At 42.1% G+C, this 21,452-nt stretch overlaps 1 protein-coding gene across 2 annotated transcripts in view; it reads left to right on the top strand.

Annotated features, from left to right (window-relative positions):
* negr1 (neuronal growth regulator 1) overlaps positions 1–21,452 on the top strand; it is a 138,670-nt gene that overhangs the window by 79,741 nt on the left and 37,477 nt on the right. Inside the window, exons 5-7 of one of the 2 annotated variants that reach the window (XM_072389391.1) lie at positions 5,370–5,490; positions 9,117–9,265; positions 19,959–20,000. In XM_072389391.1, the coding sequence (XP_072245492.1) occupies positions 5,370–5,490; positions 9,117–9,265; positions 19,959–20,000 (312 nt within the window). The remainder of the gene's footprint in view (positions 1–5,369; positions 5,491–9,116; positions 9,266–19,958; positions 20,001–21,452) is intronic. The other variant, XM_072389392.1, reaches the window with a different exon arrangement.

Genomic DNA, 21,452 nt, shown 5'->3' with positions numbered 1-21,452 from the left:
TAAAAAGCCTGCGTTCTCCGGGTCCTCTTGGCAAACAATGATATGTACCTAAATAAATCACATTCAGTCTGGAAGCACACCAATTCATCATCAATAGTCACACGAGGATACCTTAAGGCATGCAGCTCAGTGAAGCCCAGCACATCAAGGTGGGCCGCTCCCTGAACAAAACCCGTCCATTAGTGTCAGACTGGGAGAAGGTCACGCTTTCTATTTAACATATTTGTATCTGTCCACCTTGTGGACACATGTGAAGCACAATCTCTGTTGTGCGGACAAGCTCTGGATAATGCAGATGCAGTCGAAGTCAATTTGCGATCGACCCACAAGTGACCATTTGTCACCCTCCGGGGGCCTCGTGGTGCTCATTTTTCTGTCACGCCCGTGCTATTCCTGGACCCAACCCCTCACCCCCCATCTGGTGGAGTCACCACGACTCAGAGCGTGATTTACAGCACCGCCACGGCATTCTCCAGACACTAAATTACCTGGATTATTGAAACTTCATGATTTTTACGGCACTATTCTGCATTCCTGCTGGTAGATTGCGCAATATATGAAGATTAAAGATATGCCAGCAAGTTGAAATGTGGAATTATTGGATTAGATGGATTTTATGGTCGTGATCTGTCTTAACATATTTGAGTGCCAAGATCTAAATTGGAAGGACTTGATATTATTGATATGCATATAAAACTATAGCATTCGGGACCACCTGCAAAGCTATGGAAGGGCTCATTTTCTCCATTCCAAAGTCAAACAAAAGGCGAATGACTGCTTTTGAAATGTGCTCTGACTGGCTCTTAGGATAACACAGATGATGATAGAGTAAAAGAAAAAGATCTCGGTCTCTTTTCATGGCAGTGTCTCCTCAGTTCTGAAGGTAAATCCTATATTTATTGATCCACCTGTACTTTCCAATACCAGAGTATCAGCACTTGGACATTATTATGAACATCGTTGCTGCTGTTGTTGATATTGGGAAAGTGTGTGTAAGAATGTATTTACCCAAAGAGCACTTCTTTTTAGGAGAGCAAAACTAACACTGTTTGAATCTAAATCATCTAACATTTTGGACCTGTTTTAAAAAGACAATCATGGGAAACTGGAAACCCCAGCTGGCACTAAGGGAAAAAGGAGTGTTGTTTAAAAAAATTGGTCAGCTTTACTCAATAAGGAAGTCAAATAGTATACAAGAATGATCCTTAACCATATATAAAAACCATGGGAATATATACAATATATAATGACTAGGATGAGACATGGGTAAATGAACGTGATGCATATGCCAACCCAAGCCCTTGAATAAAGCTCCATTCAAAGCTTCAACTGCGTCTCATCGTGTCTGGTTAAGAGAATAGGAAAAAAAATTGTCCTTTCATTTAGTTAAGACAACAATTTTTTTTTTTTTAGGTGAGCATTTAGAATATAATTTTCGTGGGAAACCAACATCTCTCGTCTTTCGCCCAAAGCACAGCACCCTGTCGGGCATACTGTACGTGTCGGTGTTCTCCATGAGTGCACTGAAGCTTGCACTGTAAGAAACGCTGGGCTCGCATACGAGGTCTAATTATCAGCTGTAGAACTCCTGAATGACAAGTGTGTCATATTCAAGTAGTTAAAGTAATCAAAAGAGCAGACTATGTTATTTAGTCACTCAAACAGTCATCATCAGGGAAAGTTTTGGAATCTTGTTTAACAGCATGTAACTATTGCCTTGTTGACGCTGTTCTACGAGTTGACACGCTTAGTTGAACGGTGTCTCTTCGTGGTGCACTCTTTGAACAACTTTGTGGAAAAATATTTAGAAAATGATCAACCTTTTCTCTTTTTTAAGGCATTCGTCCCCAGTCTGTTCCTCCCGTAACAGCCAGAATATCTCACCGAGCAGAGACAACTCGTTTCAGTCCAATCTAAATGCAGACAGCACTCAGTGAGACTGTGAAATTCTTTTTCATTTGCCTCAAAATTAATTAACCGGTTTATTAGACATTTTTTAGACCGTTTTATTTTCATTTGAGAATTTTATGGACTGGGTAAGATGGTCCAAGGGCCCCTTCTGGCTGTATTTTGCCCGTGTGTGTTGTAGAAACTGGGGATTTCTATACAATTCTGGGCCGATACCCAATTGTTGATACTGTCTGGTTTTATGATTTATTTCTCTTTAACAGAAGGCATTTTATAACAAATAGTCGGAAATTGCAGCCCTTCGTTGTGCTGTCTTTGAAAAGAGCACAAATGAATTCCTACAAAAACAAAACAAAAGAAAGAACTTTCACTTTTATAGCCGAACGAATGTCTTTTCAATGCTCACGTGGCCCAACGAAAAATTTAAAAAGTTAATGCAGCACAGCCAGGACACTCCGGATAAATATTAACCACCGTCGTTGGTTTTTATCTCTTGACACAAGACGCGCTGAGTTAGTAGTCTGCACTCACTGCGTTACAAAGTGCCTGCTGCAGCAGGTTAACGGGGCAGTGCAACCTCTGCCTTTACTAAACTCTAAACTCAAAGATTTCAGAGAGACAAAAATTAGATATTGTCCTCATATAGGGACTCTTGGATATTTTTTCTACTAACTTGTTCCGCAACAACATTTTAGCTTTAGGGTTAACTTGCATTATAAGATATGTATAATGAGTAAAAAGGAAAAAAGGAAACTGGACCATTATGTGGATTGATGGCATCGGTCTGATCTCTTATCAGTGAATAACATCACGATCAGAACCTAACCCCAATACTCAATCTGTTGATCAGTGAACTCTTTACAAAGTGCAGCAAATGGATACAGATGAAGTGTTTTGGCTGATAACCTTCGGCTTTTAAAACAACACCAGTTCTCCTGGGCTCACAGTGTTCGAGTGGACGGTAGATTACCCCAGCCAGACTCGTCTAATTTCCTTGTCAGGGATTTAACTGCCATCTGAGAAAGGAGATGAAACCGAAATAACCATAATTAGAGAATGCTTGGAGTGAAACGAAGACAGCAGAGCTTGTTTGGACAAATAGCTGATCCAGTTGGTTAGAAATGAGAGGGCTGTCCCTTTCATCCAAATGAAATACGGCAGCCACATGAAAGGAGCCCATTGATAGAGATAATTTGTCAGTGGTTGTATGTCCCTGCGTTTTAACAAAAAAAGTTACTAGCGCTATGTGTGAGGTTTCAAGTATTGACACACCTGCCTGGGCCCCGGCGTCTGTGCTCTGGTAACTGTGCAGGACGACGGCCAAGTCACCCTCATGCTTTCAGAGGCCTCAGATAATCAATGGCCCAGCTCAATGACACCAATGGAGGATTACGAGGACTCGCTAAGCTGCTGTCGGTCGGCATGCCGCATCGATTTAGTCATATTTCTGACTGATTTATAGTTCTGTGCTGCAGAGTACTGTCGCAATTTTCTGTCCTCGTTCCCTTTCTTTTCTTTCAAGTATTGTACAGGTCCGCTCGAGTGGGTATTGTTAATTGTTAAGCAGAGACGCTTCCTTGTCCTAACCTTCAACAGCACTCTTTAGTTGGTGCTCTTCTACGAAAAGACGGGTGGGGTCTATAACTTCTGTTGCGAGTTGTCTTTAAGGTGTAGTTCGGTAGGTTAGTCTAAAGCAAGCTGCAAAGGTGGAATGGATGTGTGACGTCTTGCAAGCAGAAGATTGTTAAACACAAGCGCACATACCTGCACAGCATGTGCAGTCACGAAGTCAAGGTCTACTCATACCTGCCTCCCCTCCCTTGCATTATAGCCAACAGTTCATACATTGATAAATGAACAGGAAAATTCAAGCATACCCATCGCTCTGTACACCATCTCAAGTCCTTGGTATTATTCAGCTGAGCCAAAGAAGAGGGAAATATACTGTGGGTATAATTGGCGCCAGTATGCAAGGACAGAAAATCCACATCGACCAGTCATGTGAATGTGGAGGTTGGTAGAAAGGCATCCATCATCGCAGAGCTCACTGTCACCTCACTGTGCTTCTCTTACATGATCATCCACCACATACACAAACACTCACATGTCTTTTTCCTCTCGCACAGATCTGTTGCTTCTCACCTCATCTATCCACGCTGACTCTCACAGGCTGGATATTCACACCCTGGGCCCACATGGCATTTTTTAAAATTTCAACCAAGTCCAGCTCACAGAAGTGTTTACATGTGCCATTCAGAGGCACGATTGACCTGATATACCACATGCCTGAAAACGCACATCCCAACTATCAGCATCTGTCGGGTGAAACTGGCTACTGTATTGTTTGCGGTTTAGTGATTTAGGTGGTTGCGTTGGGAGGCTGATGCAGCCCTTGCTGAGGTCATTTGTTTTGGAACATCTCAAAATGCAATTGAAAATAGAGGTTTGGAGGCACTTGGCCAAGAATTTCCACTGGATTCAGACTGACAGGTCGTTCTGAAAGCCTCATTGTCGGGATTATGAATAGTCTCCACCTCACTTTCAAACATGGCTGAGTAATTTACTTCTAGATGCAGACACTTTTTGTTTTTTAATCAGAAACGGAATGAATGACAAAGTAATTTTGCCAGCATTGTATGTCAAATGGATGTGCGTCCGCTCGTGCGTTCTGAACACTCGCGTTGGTTGTCAGGATTTGGCAAGTCAAGCCAAGTTTACACAATGCACAGTGTCTGATTGAGCTCTGTGTCATAATGACTGGTTTCCTCAGGAAATCATAATAGATCTATTGGGGCTGCTTACAGCTAACACTGCATGTCCTCTCTCTCTTTAAGAAGTCTTTTTTTTTTTTTTAAATGAAACAATTATAACGGTGTGAGAATTCTTTGTTTGAATACTTTGGCCATTTTGTTTCATTTAACAAAATGCTATTATGTTATGTCTGTATAAGATTAATGTGTTCATTTATTTCAAGGCATTGTTACTAGAAGCAGGGTAAATACTTAAAGTACCGAAGGACCGGGTTGCTCTGGAAACTGCCCATATGCAAAGCTGCCTTCATGACATTGCCAGAGAGATTTACACCACATTTCAGCACATGAAAGGAATCTCATTTTGCATTCAAAGGACCTGCCTCTACCAGTCAGTCTTTGAACTTCCATTAAGCTATTTATCACCATGCCGTGCAATTCATTTCACTCTCCTAACACTGAAGATGGGGTGCCCACTCCCCTTCCCAGCTCAGCCTCTGCCGACCCTGAGTGTTGTGTTTACTCCATGTAATGTGTGCATTGGCCCCAATGTCAGAGGTTGTCAAGTTCAACAAGCCCCCTTTTCACCACAGCTCTGCTTCTGAGCATCGCTTTAACAGTATTCTTAACTGTATCCCTATACTGATTATAGAGCGGAAACTCCTCAAAGTCGCACTTGGTTTTGGCTGAGATTATCTTTATTTCCTCCAGTTGCCCCATCCATCCACGAGATGAAGAGCCACCAGGTCGGTCTGGGACGCACGGCTCTGCTGCGGTGCGAGGCTGCTGCTGTGCCTTCTCCTACATTCGAGTGGTACAAGGGGGAGAAAAGGTGAGCCTTGTCTGATTGTTTGTTCTCTGTTGTGACTAAATGTAATTGCATCATCATCCCTTTGTCTACTGGATGTACTGTAACTGCTCAGTGTAATAGCTCCTCTGTGGTTTACTGTCAGCTGGAGTTTCTGCAGAATTTAGGGTGTCATCAAAACAGACTCTCAGCTTGCATTTTCTTCTTTACTAAACATGTTTGCAGCTCTATATGATAAGTATGGTAATAAACATTTTGTGATTGTGCTGAATAACTCCTTAGGGTTAGCTGGCATACCAGAGATTTATTCTAAATAGATTCACTTTCAAAGTGAATTTTTACGCATAAGAATGCAGGCTTCCATTATATAAAGAGAAGCAACACTTAAATCTAACTAAGGAGAGAAAAGACCTGTGTGCGAGCCTTTAGATTTGACATCCAAGGCCACAGCAGCTGTGTTGTGGATTATTCTCAGCATTTATGAATGCAATTTAGCAGCATGCAGTGGACACAGGTATAAGGTGCAGCAACAGATACCAGTGGCAGGTAAACTGAAATCATTTACCAGCCTCATGACTGAACTGATAAAACTCCAGCTGCTGCTGCAAACTAATGTTGAGCATCATTTAAAGCAAAAATTGATAGATAGATGCCATAGAATTGTCAAATTCAGAGTTATTTATTTCTTCTTTTGAATATTGTGAACACTGAGGGTCACATTAGTCTCACATTAGACACTGGAAACATCTAAAAACACAGCGTACTAATTTAAATGACTTCATCCACCAAACCCAATCCTTTGCATTTGAACCCCGTCCACTTCAAAGTGAGTGTATACAGCTGATGTGTCTGGCTCTAATAAGTTAAACAGTTTTTAGAGCGCTAGATATTATTTGGTTAGATCTGATGGAATTTGCATCGTCTTATAGCCCAACATACCCACATAGAACTTTTTACAGCAGACATTTTATCTTCTCATTGCAGAAATTAAAGAGTGTAATATATAGTGTTGAAAGTGACTGCGTTACACGTACATCCTGCTTTAAAGGCTGAATAAAGCGTAAATAAATCTACATTTCGTGTTTGTCACGTCGCAGACAAATGTGTTGTTAAACACCCACACAAACCTGAATGATTCAAACAATCCTCTGGTAATAGAATTAGGTCTCGAAATCACAGGAAAGGAAGCGGCGCTCTCTTCCTTAGACGCTGGGAGGCGTATCTATACAACACCTCGATTGATAGACCTCAGGGGAGCTCAAAAGACACACATTTACCAGGCAGACAGCGTAGATTTGGTTTAAGCGAAAGCAAACTGCTTGAATGTTAAATCCCAAATGCACACTGCAGGTATTGAATGTTTTGTTCACCTTCCAGCTGTGGACTAAGTTAGCAACATTATTGGACTGAAACTTACACGATCATGGCGTATGTTGGAGCTGCTGAGGACTGAGCCTACAGACACAGCAGGGGAGCGAAAGACTCTGTCCGGGGGTCGTAACTATTTATCGGTGTATCCGTTGATCCCAGCGATCTCTGGTAAAAGTTTCTAAAAGTACTAAGCAAATAATGTCAATGATTCTGGATTCTTACCTTTACATTAGCATTCTGAACAAACTTAATCTGCAAACTGTAGGCAGCCTTGATACTTCGCCTCCCTTAATAGGTGTGCAGCCCTTGAACTTCTGCAATTCTGAGCTGGCACTGCTGGTGTGTTGCCATATCTGCAATGGTGCCACATTTCAGCTTCACACTTCACAAGTTGATCCAGTTTTCCATGTCAAAATAAACAGCCCAAGTTCTGCAAATTCTGGCGCCCAGAGGAGACGCTTTTCCCGACGAAGGCAGTGCAGTTATCTAGCTAGCTGACGATCCAAGGCTAATGCATTGTGGTAGGTCTATGTAACATGAACATATGTTTGTCCACTGTCATGGTTTCATCCCGCTTTCATGCTCCTCTCATCCTGCCACAACAAGTCAATACAGCTTGAAAAAAAATAGGTGTTCCGGAGGCGCACGTAAACAAATTAGAATAAATGTAAAAGTGTTTAAATTTGTACTTGAAAGTGCAATCTGTCATGCTGACATTCAACAATAACAATTGAGTTATTAGGCAATACCTCCATTTGATAGGGAAGTTCTGTTTGTGCTTGTTTTGTTTCCTGAGAGACAATGCGTTTGTGTGCTCTCCCGTTCCTTCAGCCTCTGGGGAGAATCCATGAAAATGTTCCAGCAAGAGTCATTTGTGCCTTGTCCTCACCTTGCATTCTAATACAAATGTTTGCCGGCAACTGGCTTAAATCATTGGCGACACATACATCAATCAGTCCAGATTCAAGTGTCAGTTCTTGAATTTAAAAACCAAATTACCCCTATTACCCATGATTTACCCACTCCGAGTGAGCACAATTTCAATCATCAGCTCACACTGTGCTAATTGTAATTATGGGGTGGATTCAATTTATTCAAATTGCTAAGGAGGCAAGTTGGCATGATTCTAGTCTTTACTTAATTCAAGGACTGGTTCCTTCTGTGACTTTTTACGGCTAAATTGGGATTTCTTCATCTACTTGCCATCATGATCAGAACAGTAATGTAAGGACCCGGGCTCCGAGAATTGTTAGCTTCTGTACAACATTAACATTTGCTTCTTCACTGCCCACTGGGAAATTAAAGCCGCTTTTGGCTGTGTAGCAATGCAGCCAAAACATTAATGCAGCCCCTCCTTGGAGTTTCTCTCTATCAGTAGCAGAGTGACAGTTTTGACAAATAAATCTGCCTCTCGATGTGTCGCTGCTTTCATTTCTGAATGGAAGCGGGTGATTGTTTTTGCGTGCATGTGTCGGGGTGGGGAGGTTTCTTTCTCGGTGACAGAAGGGAGCACCGACTACTCTCGTGTCAAACTAGTGATGATGCCTAATACATGCTAAGATTATCTGTGAGTCTTGAGCTAAGATTGGAGCAAGTTGCAGTGGGAGAGGGAGCTACAGATTTGCAGATATTTGTTGGACAAAAGGTCAAACATAGTGTTTACGCTCAGAGCACCTCTCAAAGTCACAAGAGATTGTAGGGGGGGGCAGGGTAGTGAGGCCAAGATAGAAACATGTATTCTCTCTGGAGGATTTTGTAGTTCATAATGCCAAATATGAAACTGCAAACCACAAAGATGAAAACAAACTGAAATGTACTTTCTACAACTATCTCACTTTCAGGATGCGTAACATGTGCCTTTAAGAAGTCAATTCTAATCTCCTCAAGCTGCTAAAGGTCATCATCACCACCACCAAAGTGGACTGTTGAGTATTTGTTAATTTCTCAGCACAGATGCCAGCAACAACTAGAGTAGGATTTATTATGATCCTCTGCACCTGCAACAAAAGGATGAACAACCTGTCAAGTGGCACCCAGCTGCTTCACCTCTGGGACATTTCTCCCTCGTCTCAGTCCTTCAAAGCATCTCTCCGAAGCAGACACGGCTGACCAAGGGATGAAAAGATCTGCTGAAGAGGGTGATGAAGTACTGTACCGATGAAGACCTACTTAAGATGACATTTGCACCGTCCTTGATTCATGCCACTTCACTCCAAGCACTGTGTGTCTAGGTGAGAAATCAAAGCCTCATTTTGTTGCGATTGTGTTGTTCTTTTCAGGATTATCAAGGGTCAGGGCATCGACATCAAGAACCTCAGCTCCAGATCAGTCCTCACAGTGACCAACATGACAGAGGACCGCTACGGGAACTACACATGTGTCGCCATCAACAAGTTAGGGACGGCTAATGCCAGTGTGCCTCTTACTCGTAAGTTTTCATCCTACCTGCTTGTGGCTAAGTGAAGTGGTGAAGGCTGAAAGAGTGTTGTGGATGTCAGTGATTGGTTTGTGCCCTTGCAACCGTTTTCAATTCTGCTGCTGATTCCTTGCTCTAGTCGAAGAAAACAAAAACTAGACCCAGCGCAGGAAGTGGGTGCCCACAAAATCACCAGTAGAAGTAGTTTGTTATAGTTAATCTGTCGATCTGCTGTCTGCTGTGGTTGCGGAGTCTGTGTGGGTGTGCGTATGTCTGCATGTGTTCCGGAAGAAAACACCACCTGGATCAGGATTTTAGCTTTGCGGTAACAACATTATGATTACAAAAGGCAGCTACTCAGGTCTGTAATGGTAAGTTGAGTGCAAAGAAGTGTGGCTCAGATTTGAAAAGGTCTGAGAGTCAGGCCTTATATATTTTTTCAAAGCTTTCGGAGTACCAGCGAGGCCAAATTAAGTCAAACTGCGGGCTCGTCGGTTATATACTTTGAAGTTATTAACTATGGTTACAGAAGCATTCTAAAATAAACATTCAAATGTATTCAGACGGCACAAAACAGCTACAAAAATCCGATTATGAGTTTGAAGACGTATCAGATGACAAAACACAATAAACAGCAGGTATTTTGAGCATTTTGTCACAATAACATCATAGAAACTGTGTCAAGGCCATTATTTATTCTTTGTAGCGACAACGGCAAGGTTAACTACAGGAATGCAGCGTTAATTTAACAGAACAATCAACGAGGAACTCGCTTGCTTGTATCCGAATGGCCGTGTGTTTTTATCAGGACAGTCCTGTTTATTCTTGGCTTGACTCCTGTAGACACCCTGTCTGCATCAGCTTTGCATACAAATGAAAGAAGGCGCTACATTTCCTCATGTAGTGCTAGTTTTTTTTTCTGCCAGAACATAATCTTAAAGTTTCCCGGTGCTGTGGAGGTATATAGAGGTATATAGAGGGCTGCATCTTCTCTCCCCTGACAGGGAGTTCATTAATCAGTCAAAACAACTGCAATACAGTGGGGCCACCGTTGAAGACGAAACACAACAGCCTCAACCTAAACTCGCATTTGTGTGCATCATGACGAAGCTGTTAGGTACAGGCTCAGTCAGTTAGAAGAAGCAGCAGCGTAATTAAGCTTAAAGACAAACTCCCCAAGCAGATCTGAACGTGGCTGCATGACTCCAGGGAAAGGTTGGGTGATGTATGTCTCAAATGGGCTTTTTCAGGCCATCAACAACAGTTGATGTTGTTGACTGATATAAAGAAATTGATAAAACAACGTGATTGATTAGTACTTTACACTGGAGGCAGCCATCAAGCTCACTGACTTTAGCCTATAAAAGCAAGACTGCTGGGATGATTGATCAGTCTATTAAAGTTATATTGATGATTTTAGTGGCTTATTGAACATGAAATCTTCAGTAATTAAAAAAAAAGAGAGATATCTTATTACAGAATAGTTCATTGCTAACCTCCCAGGAGGCTCTGCCCTCACTTGTCCATCAGTAGCAGCAGGATATGTTGAGCCCAGCTGTCTCTTGTGAAAGTCTGTAAGGCAACCGAGTGTAAAATGGTCACCACTGATGCAGGTGCTGGTCGTGATCCTCAGCTCTCCATCACTGTGGCTCTGCACAAAATCAATGCACAGAGCACAACTGCAGAAACTCCAACTCGCTGACTTTGTGCGTGGTCTCCGAACACCCACAGTACAAGCTCTTCAGCTTCAGCCCTTCAATCCTCTGTACAGAACTCTGCTTCTATGAGTACCTGCATAGAACATCTGCAGTGCACCTCTTCAAATTAAACCACTTCTTCATCTCCTCATTCCTTTGCTATGCAAATAAGGAGCTCAAACTGCTCAGCTAATAGTGGTATGCAGATAAGATTCATTTTGTGTGGCTCAGTCAGCATAGTTGCTGAGTCTAATGCCACCCGTGTGTGTAAGACCATAATGTGAAGAGCAGGGTCATGTTAAATACATACTCTTTTGGGTCTTTGAGTCAGGATGTCTGACACAACTGAAAAATCCTGAACACAGGCCAACTCCGCAGCTCCGTACAAAATAGTTCTCAATAGTTTCACGCGTTTTCAGCTGTTATAGTCCAACTCATATGATGTTCCATGTGTTTCCATATCCATATCCAGAAGAAAACGTCTGGATATGCTTCACACAGACTGTTGGGATTCTTGAAAAGTTAGGGAAAACGTCACAACAGGAGGAGGAGGAGCAACAGAAAGCATCTTTTTCTGGAATCTTTACAAACTGGCATTGAGTGTGCATGACCTAAGATGCAGCTGTCTATGCAACTGATAATTAAACCCAAAGCACTTCATGAGAATCCGTGCCGTCAGTGAAGTAGTAATGTCTGCTAGAGTCCCATCATCTAGAGTCTAATTTCACCTCTTGCTTACAACGGCCAGTATTTCTGGGCTTTTAGGGAATAAGCGAATGATATATCATACATCCAGGCCAAGATTCCCTGCTTCGTTCAGCCATCATTGTTTGAATGCGGATAGATTGTAAAAACCTTGGGAAAGGTAAAATTGCTTCACAGCGACAGCTCGTGGTTTTTAAGCAAACCCGCCCCGCATCTCAAGCCCACAGCCTGGTCACCCCGAAGGAAGTATCCCCTGCCATACTACTCCAGTCACTGGCCGTTTAAATGTAATCACCACTGTGTGAGTGTGATACTCAACACGGGAAAAAAACTTTGTTTTGCCTCAGAGCCAAGGACTATTAAACTGCTCATTAAGCAGGCATGCAAGACTTTTTGGCACACAGGGCTGCGTCATAATGACTTTCTTAATTTCCAAAAAAGAAGACCTCCGTGCTCCATATGGTTTGAGTTCACTCGACAAATATGTGCATCTTTGATGCTCCGTTTAAAGTGTTTTTCAGCCACTTTCATTCCGGAAAGAACAAGGCACTTCCTTCGTGAAGTTTCTGTTTCTGCTACACCTGAGTGTGTCAGAAGGTGGAGGTTTTATGTCCCTGCACAGTCAAGCTTCTTCGCTTCATTGTCCACCTGCTGAGCAGCTGAAAAATGAATAAATAAAGCAATGACAGGGGAGGCCTGAAAAACATGGATCTCTCCGTGTTTTAGGGTGAGATCAGGTAAAAAAAAAAAAGAAAAGAAAAATCTGTTTAATGTATTCAGTGATAAAATATGAACAGGTGAATTAAATTATTCACTAGTTTGTGCCACTCTCTGATGATAGCGTTGTCCCTAGTAGCCAGAGACTCAGAGTACAAAAATATATTTCAGTGGAGTAGGCAATTGTCAAAGGAGCACTCTGCTCTCCTGTTTGTGTATGCACAAAGAACATCAAAGGCTTGTCTTAGATTCTCAAATGGAAGATCTTAATGTGACGCTAGTGAGGCCTCAAAGGCAGAGGCAAAGAATCCCTCAGAATAGAGAGAGGAGGCAGCTTCCTGAGCTGCCACCCCCAACTTCTCTCCCTCTTCCATTCCAACTCTTTATCTCTTTGACTGTCTCTCTATCATAGCGTTGTCTGTCTGATTCTTTTATCTCATTCTCCTGTTCTGTCGCTCTTTTTCTCCTCTCTTTCTCCCTTGTCACTCACTCTTCCCCCCTGTCAATCGGCTTTCCCCTCGAACACACACACACACACACATACACACACCATCTGACTTCTCGCTCATGATCTCCTCTAATAGAAGAGAGGTCAGTTCTGCTGTCGCTCTTAACAAGAAAAGACAAGCAGCCGCCGCAGCACACCACACCGGTATGCTGAGGCAAATAACAAAACCCGAGGTTAGATTTCACCATGGATGACTTTGGATTGCTATTTTAGAAGCTGTCGATAGCTATTGATGAGCAGGATGTGACGGGGGGGAAAGGAGGCATGCATATTTGATAGCCCATGATGAATTGAGGTGAATTTTAAGCAGAAACACAGTGTGGGTGGTTTTTGATTAAAGAACTACATATTTATGCCATTTATGCACTGAGAGGTTCGTTGTGGAACATCACTTGACGAAGTGCAGCTGGGGTTGTCCCCATTTTAAAAGCCACACTGAATGCGGCAATCGGTAAACAGACACAATAAAAAAAAACATGTGGTGCTCAGTTTCAGTGCTTTTGTGTCAAGATTTTAAAGTTCAACAGTTGTAAATCCTGTTTGTGTTAACCTAGCAGAGTCACTTTAAATCTCTCTAGAGAGACTCTTGCTATTATTGCTGATGAGATGAACTGTGACTCTGGAAAGGCTGCACTCGGGGAAAGTAAATACCTTCGCCTTCAATTCAGAGCAGCAAGTGCAACGCAGCAAGTGTGACTTCTGTTTCAAACCAAATAGAGATGAACAATTTGCATCCCGGGTTTGTGCTTGCGTCGTTCACATGGAGGACTCCGACTAATTTGTGTCCTTTTGAAATTCGTTGGATGCCAGCGTCCTCGCTCTCTGCTGCATTCTGTCAGCGGTGTTGGACCGGTTAGATTTTTCTCCTGTTAAACCATCAGTCGTTGGTTGTGAACTCTTCCAGCTAAGCACCACTTTAAACTGTGAGTTAAAAGCTGTGGCAGCACACAAACTGGGTCCTCTGTAGTAGAGGGAAACAATGAAGCCTCTGTCACTACTTGTTGGGGTAATGTATGCATTTTTCAAGTCTGCATGTGCGTGATAGTGCACAAATTTATGCATACATTCTGAATAACTGCAGCCATCGGTGAATGGACAAAGTAAAGCGGAGAAGCTTATAGTTACAGTAGTCATAGCTGCCTGTCCTTCTAAACAATCGCTAAGTGACAAAGTTGTGATGAATTGAGCTGGATAAGAGTTGAAAAAACTTGCTGTTATATGTTTTCAGATGGATTTTTATTCTTTTTTCAATACAATCAGAGCTTGTCTAGATATAGTTTGCGCTATAATTCGGTCAGCGTCAGTTGGATTTAATCAAAATGTGCAGTTTTTCTCTCAGTGGCGTATCTGTATTTCCACTTAACGGGATCCATTCCAAAGTGCACACAAACAGAAACACAACAGCAGTTAAAGAAGTAGCAGGTTCTGGAGAAAGATTATAGCGTATTTTCTACTTTTTGTCGCATGTGGGACTTGTTTAAGAAAAGATGCTATTTTATTTCTGATGGAATTGAGGCAGGTCGCTTCATGTTCTGATCACTCATTTTTAATAAACTACTGTGGTTGAGTAATTTACGAAAGACTGATGATTTACCCAAATAGCTCTGTGCCTTGACAGATATTTCTATTCTCTTTTGCAAAAGACAGCTGACCTGACCAAGTCCATGATTTTTTTTTTTGACACAATTTGGAAACCAGTGAACAGTTCATCAAAACAGTGAATTGAGCTGCGCTTGTCAATCAGCCGTCAGTTCAGATCCCCAACAGATGCTGAGTTTTCTGTGTTTGTTCTTGGACTGCCTTCACTCCGTCAGGAGCGCTCTGCTGCTGCACCTTCGTGCTTTTTAATGTTGCCCGTGGTGTCGTGGTACTGAACGTCTGTTAGCCACGGCTGCTAACTGGCTTTCCAACGGCGCCCTGTTTTACTGCTCCTACTGTGATGTTGCTGTTCATTCTGTGCTAAGCGTGAGCCAGCTGGCTTTGGCGGCTTCTGCATGTTTGCAGGTGATATTGAGCTACTGTCTCCACTGTTTGCCGCATTTTGTTTTTCGTTGCAATCTGTGTACACAATTGCATTGGTTTTCATGAAAACAATGGGCTCCAGTAGCAGTGGGGCTATTTTTTTTTTTGTTGTTGTTGTTGTAATTCTAGCAGCAGTTTGCTTTGGCTCCGATGCCAAACTCCTCCTGAGCTGAATTAGTGTGCACCTCTATCACCTCTATCTTACTCACATCTAAGCTCCTGCTTATTATTTAACTGGTTAGCTTGAAATAGAGAGGACAAAGCCTTTAATTTTTTGTAAATTATAGTTTCCTTTCATCAAGATGCTGTTAGTAGCTTTCTGTAATTTAATTTTAGAGTAATCAATATTATTAAGCCATATCTCAGATGAGAAGAGCTCCCTGGTATTAAATCTAAATTGGAACATGCTGCTGCTTCTCATAAGTTCGGTGCGTACTGTTTTCCTTGAATGACAATAGTTTCAGTATCCTCTTGCAAGTTTATGTGAAGGTAGCCACGATGTTGTTTGACCTCCATCTGAGATGAGAGTGGCTTTAAAAACCTACTTGTTGTGATATGATTAAACGTAGCTTACTTTTCTCACCGTGACAGTGGCCACTGCTTAGACTCTTCGGGAGATTCCTGAAACAGCACGGGCTTTACTGTATAACTTCTATTGTTTGATTCGTCGACATACAGAGCGTTTCTGACACTCGAGCGCTGGCTGATTGATTGCCAGCAGTTTGCAGTACGCTTTCCAGTCTGTTCAACTAAAGCTGAATCGAGTTATTGACAGGCCCAGCTGAGCCTAGCTGTGTGTAAAACTCAAGCCCACAACCACGTTATATAGGTGCGTTAGTCCAGTTTACAAGCTCATTTTGTTTGATTTGGGACAGACCCGGGTATTTACATACCTTTTTAAAAGTCGGACAAACACAATAATCAGTTTTTTCTAGTGCCACGTAGACTACTTTGGTATAGGTTCTCATATAGTTGTGTGGCGCAATATTACTGTTCAGTCATCTTAGTTTAGGTTAAGGTATCGAACATTTTGGCAATAATTTCATAACTGACGTTTGGCAGAAAAGACATCCAGCCCGTCACTAAAAGAATGCCCACAGTGAAGCATGTCAGTGACAGTATTATGCTTCGGTCCTGTTTGTTTTCAGCAGGATCTGGAAATTAGATAAACAGCTTTAAATACCTTCAGAAGTCTGAATCCGACTGTGAAGCTGCAAGAAAGTTAGGCACCACGATGGTAAACCAAAACGGAAAAAGCTCAAAAGGCTGGAGTGCTACCGTAAAATTAAAAGGTTTTTGTCATTTTTTTGTTACTTTGGAATTTTAAATTTGGAATTTACCAACTGATGCGTTAAAATAAACTCGTAATTTCAGTGCGTATGTGCACCACAAACGTATCCACATGGTTTTAGCTGAGGTATGACAATCAGTAAATTGCCAATCCCTGTTTCCACTTCCTATTTCATGTGCTAGATTGAAGTGAGCTTCGATGAAAAAGACTGAAGCCGCTCACTCCAATTTTCTGAGGAGTCCTCCAGCTTAATTGGTCAAGCTCTTATCCCCCAGCCCACCTCAGCTTAGCCCTGAAGGAGATTTTTTTCACCTATTCCTTCTTTCCTCATTTCCTCTTTTCCTCTCCCACCTCCTCTCTCCAAGCAGTAATCGGAAGAGACTGATGAGGGAAAAGAAAAAAAGAGTTACCCTCGCTTTCTCCGTCACTGCTCACCCTCCCTCGGGCAGGAAAGACATTGCTGGCTAGTGGGTTAATGAACGTTGTGTTCATTTGTCATGCTTATCAATCACCACATGTGTAGGTGTCATTTTGACGCCTATTCTCGTCTGCCATTGTTGTTGATGATGTTGTTTATTCCCACCGTGGGATTATAGTCATAGAGGAGAGAGGCGGGAAAATTGGGGCTAAAGGTGAAACCTGAAATGTGGGTGAGTAATAGGAGCTTAAAATATTTTTGGGAATCGCACTGAAGCCATGTGGAGACTGGATGGCGCTGTCATGTTGTATTTATCACTGTTTTCTCTTATTTTTGTCTGAGCGCACCCTGCCAATATTCAGCCGCTGATTGAGTTTCAGTTTCAAATATATAAAGGGGAAACAAAAGTACCGTGACATCTTTCAGCAGGTTTTCATTTCCAAATAGTCGCCTACGAAAGTGTGCGAAAATATCTTCGACATTTTTTTTTTTAGGCAGAAGTATTTATTTTCCCCAAAAGCGCACTTAAAGTACTGCACCATTTACCTCATTTTAATGCCTCCATTTCCATATTCAAGCAGTGAAAAATAAAACAACAAAAAAAAAAGAAAATGCAGTAACATTTTCCAGTTTCTCAGCTATGAGGAAGCAGAATGTTCATGCAGAAGCCCAGCGGGCAAAGGACTATACACATACCCACACCACACCACACCCACCCTCACCAAGTCCTACAGGAGGCAAGATGCACTGCTAAGGTTAAAATCCCTGGACGAGTGCGCCCACACGATGACACATACACTGGCCAGGATTAAAAAAAAAAATCACATAGGCCGAATAACTAATTAGCTGGCTCGCAAATAAACACAAAATTCAACACCAACTGTTCCACAATTCTGAAGGCACAAGTGAGGCGAATGTGTAAGAATAGCTGAAGAGCTCACACAGGAAAATGTGTCTCTGCAGGAATAATAACTTGCACTTCAATGGAGTAGTTCAGCTGTATTAGACACCTACACTGACTCTGACTATTGTCCAAGTTTCTTTACAGCACACTCTTCCTGCATTTTATTTTAAGACGTTTTGATCTGCGTAAGATTAAATGCATCTGTGGTTGAAGAGCTTGGCAATGACGATTGCTAATTACTGACTTGACATTCATTAGGTAGTTCTATTGTTTTGCTTTAATAAGTGACACCCAGGTCCATAGTTTGATTGTAATATTTATATATTTTTTCCTTTTAATAAGAGCTCCTTAATACACTCGTAATACCCTACATTCCGAGCAGGGCCCCACACGAACAGTGGTTTCTCCAACTCATGGCAGATAAATCTCTCGCATTGTCCCATCCACAAAGAACAAAGAAAAAAAGCAATCCATGAAATGAAATAGCTGTGAAAACTAATGTGTTTTATCTCGCGAGCGAGCAGGCTGTGCAAAGAGGTCAGGCGACACATACAGTAGGCAAAAAAATGATGTGTCACACTCCTGAATGAGGGGGAGAGTCCAAGCCAGTGCGGCGCTACGAGGGAGAGATTGCATGTCAAAAGATATGTTCCACAGTAATGGAGGAGTGTCTGAGAGCTCATGAAATGATTCACTGGTGAATTCATGCTCAAGTATTAATCAGATAGCACCCGCCAGCCTATTTGAAGAAAGAACTGAAAAGAAACTGTCTTCGCATATCGGCTCCCCCAGGAGTGCTTAAAGTAGATACATTTGTGGAAGAAAAGATGAATTTGACCATTTCCTCTCGAATATACAGAGAGGGAAAGGCATATAATTTTTAAGTATGAATACTGATTCCTACACAATTGCTAGCCCCTTTCAGATAGAATGATGAAATCAAATGAAAGCAAATGTTTTTGTTGGCATAACAGTGGGCTCTTAAGCAGCAGCGCAGCCATTACACAGTTGTCGACGCACTTCAGAAAAGCGACACGGAAGACTTTGCGGTCCACGATGTACCTTTTTTTGCCCTGCAATCATAAGTGGTCATATTGAGTACTCCCGTAAATGGATTAAAATGGAGAGTGTGCCTCAGTACTATTGGCTGGCCTAGATACAACTGCTCCCTGCAACAGCGTGAAGTAATGTTCTTTTTGGAGTCAATATGTGTGAAGTGTAATCATGGCTGCACCATGGTTTCCCTCCTGACAGATGAGCACCTCCTCTGCCACGAAGCCTTTGGAAGGAGCCGACTTAAATAGTTCCATTTGTAGCCATATGAATAATCTGGCTGCAGGTGTAAGTCACACTGCTCATGTGCCAAAAAAAACAGACACTCAACCATTGCATCGGTTTGACTTTAGTCTCCTGGTGGAGAACAGCTTTGCTTTGCCAAACATCTCAGACTCAAGTGAGCCAATGCAAAAAAAAACAACTGGTCACCGCTTATCTCAAATTTGCTCGTTTACCAAACAGAAAGTTGTGTCATTTACGCACTTGTTACACATGTGAGATTCAATAAGCACTTGCAATGACGCCTCTATGTCAATCTAGATAAAACAAAAAAAATCCTAATGACATCTTACCTTCAAATGTGACCAAGCACGTGATCTACTCGGTGTGACATTTTACACATACACTTAAAGAGGAAAGAACTCATGCAGCCTTCATTTGACACGCTTAACTGAACCTTTCTGGGTGTCACACCGCTCCATCTCCCAAATGCCACCAGGGGCTCAGCCTGAAATGAGTTCACAAGGTAATCAGATTGAGACTCTGAGTTCCCTCCTCAGAGGGATCAAACACAGACTATAAGTTCCCCATTTTTGGTTATTTCTGTAGTCAGTTCACAGAGTCTGGCTACAGAATGAACTACTGCTAAAAATGAGGACACAAAAAATGGAAAACTGTGCTTCTATCTGTGGTGAGGAGAGATGATAGAATTCAACTGATTTGATTCAAGAACGTCCCAGGTAGGGCTAAGCAGCTGCCTGATTGTGGTTTTGATGGTGTACCATTAAAGCAAGGGGAAAAAAAGTTGTATATTATATCTGAAGTGTGGTTTCACTCGGCCACAAAGTCCCTTTGGGGTTCTGAAGCAGCCACAGCTCCGCGGTTCATCTCAGTTTTATTTATTTTAATTTTAATTTTTTTATTTTTTTTATCTGAGTTGTAACTCATGCAAATCTGAGACAGCTGGGGGAATGAAACATGTTGTTTATGAGCATGTGGAAGTTGCATCTTCCCACAGAGACATCAGTCCTTAATGCATGGAGAGGATTTGTCTCCATTCCCTGTCCCTTTGTCCTTGCATGCAGTTTTCTTTTTGTTTTACGTCTCCATTCTGTTAATAATACATGAATGTCCTCTTTCCCTCCCCTCCCTCTTCCCTTCCCTGTAGCAATTATTGAACCCACCACCACTAGTGCTGTGTCAAGCCCAGGTCAGTATATGTTACCATGCTGTACACCAAATCAGTAAAGAGGTCCGCTGCCTCATACTAACCTGAGCTGGAATCCTCCTCTCCATCTTGATTTATTTCAATTGGCTGGCTGGAGTGCCTGCTGGGTGTACAGCTTCATTGTATGTTCTTTATTATTTCTCTTAATTGTTTTGGTTTTTTTTGGGTTGGCTTCTCTAGTCTGGCTACATATACTTCTGGCAGCCTGTGTCATCACAACACCCCGCCCCTTTCCTTTCATTACAACCTCCACCACCACCCCCACTTGGAGCAAACGATAGCGTCATCAAATGGCTGTTCCATATTCCTTTTGGCTCTGATGCTTTTCATTTTACTGATGGCTTTGTCTCCTTCTCTTTCTGGCTCCCTCACCTCCACTCTCCTGCAGTATACATAAAAGGCAAGGCACTGTTAGTGGCTAAAGGGCCTTGGTTTGTTGCTTGTAAGATGGAATCTCTGCTGTCTTTGTACTTTTATCACTCCTTTCCTGTCCCCTTCCGTTTGTGTGTCACCCTTCGTATCTTCCTCTCTCGACTTTTTCTGTCTGTTCTTTCCTCTTTTTCTAGAACAATCAGTTGCCGCTCTGCCACTCTCTTTAACCTGATCTGCTGCTAGTGCTATTGTCAGTGCTATACTGTGAATGTCGCCCTTGTTCCCCCCCTCACTGTTTTCTGCTGCTTCCACATTCCAACCCAGAGTAATCCCCCTCTGCCTGGTTGTCTTTTTTTTTCCCCCTCACTAATGGTTTTAAGCAAGTCACAGAATGTAATCTCTCATGCTGGTTACATTATTTTTGTCTCACGCAGACACACGCTCACACTAAATGGCTCTCCTTGACACTGAAATGAAAACGGTATTCAATAACCCATTCTTAACCTCATCTGAGGTTTCATATTTTGTGATTAATTTGATAAATGTTTTGGTTTTTTTTCAACTTTGCTTTTGGCTCTGTAAATAGATGCCATTCTCCACCCGTCTGTATAAGCCAAATATAATTATCCATGGAGATTCTGACAGATAAAAAGTTAAAACGAGCTCAGAAACAACAAACGGTCCTGGTGCGGCACTGAACTCTCATTTGATGGAACGCTTGCAGAACAAATGACAATTTCATGGTCCAAAGGAACACCAGTGGTTTCAATCGTGAAGATGAACTCCCTCAGTGAGCCACTATTCTTATTCTGTTGTGTTTGAAGTTCTTTTTTTTTTTGATGGCGCTCTCACTAAGTGGCTTGGTAAAGCGAATTATTTTAGATCCCCATAAATAGCTCTTTGTCCCAACCATTGTATGATTAATTTAGCTAATTGATGTGAGCAGGTTCTCTATCTGCTTTTATTCCCACTGTGAATGGGGTTTGGGAAGATGTGGTTCCCCCCCAAAAAATAAATCACATATTTTCCGTCTGTAAGGTAAGCAAATCAGGTTATCTGAAG

The sequence above is a fragment of the Leuresthes tenuis genome, unplaced genomic scaffold (assembly GCF_036924035.1).
Source record: "Leuresthes tenuis unplaced genomic scaffold, fLeuTen1.0.hap1 SCAF_7, whole genome shotgun sequence".
Classification (NCBI taxonomy): domain Eukaryota; kingdom Metazoa; phylum Chordata; class Actinopteri; order Atheriniformes; family Atherinopsidae; genus Leuresthes; species Leuresthes tenuis.
This window is presented reverse-complemented; position numbering and strand designations above follow the sequence as displayed.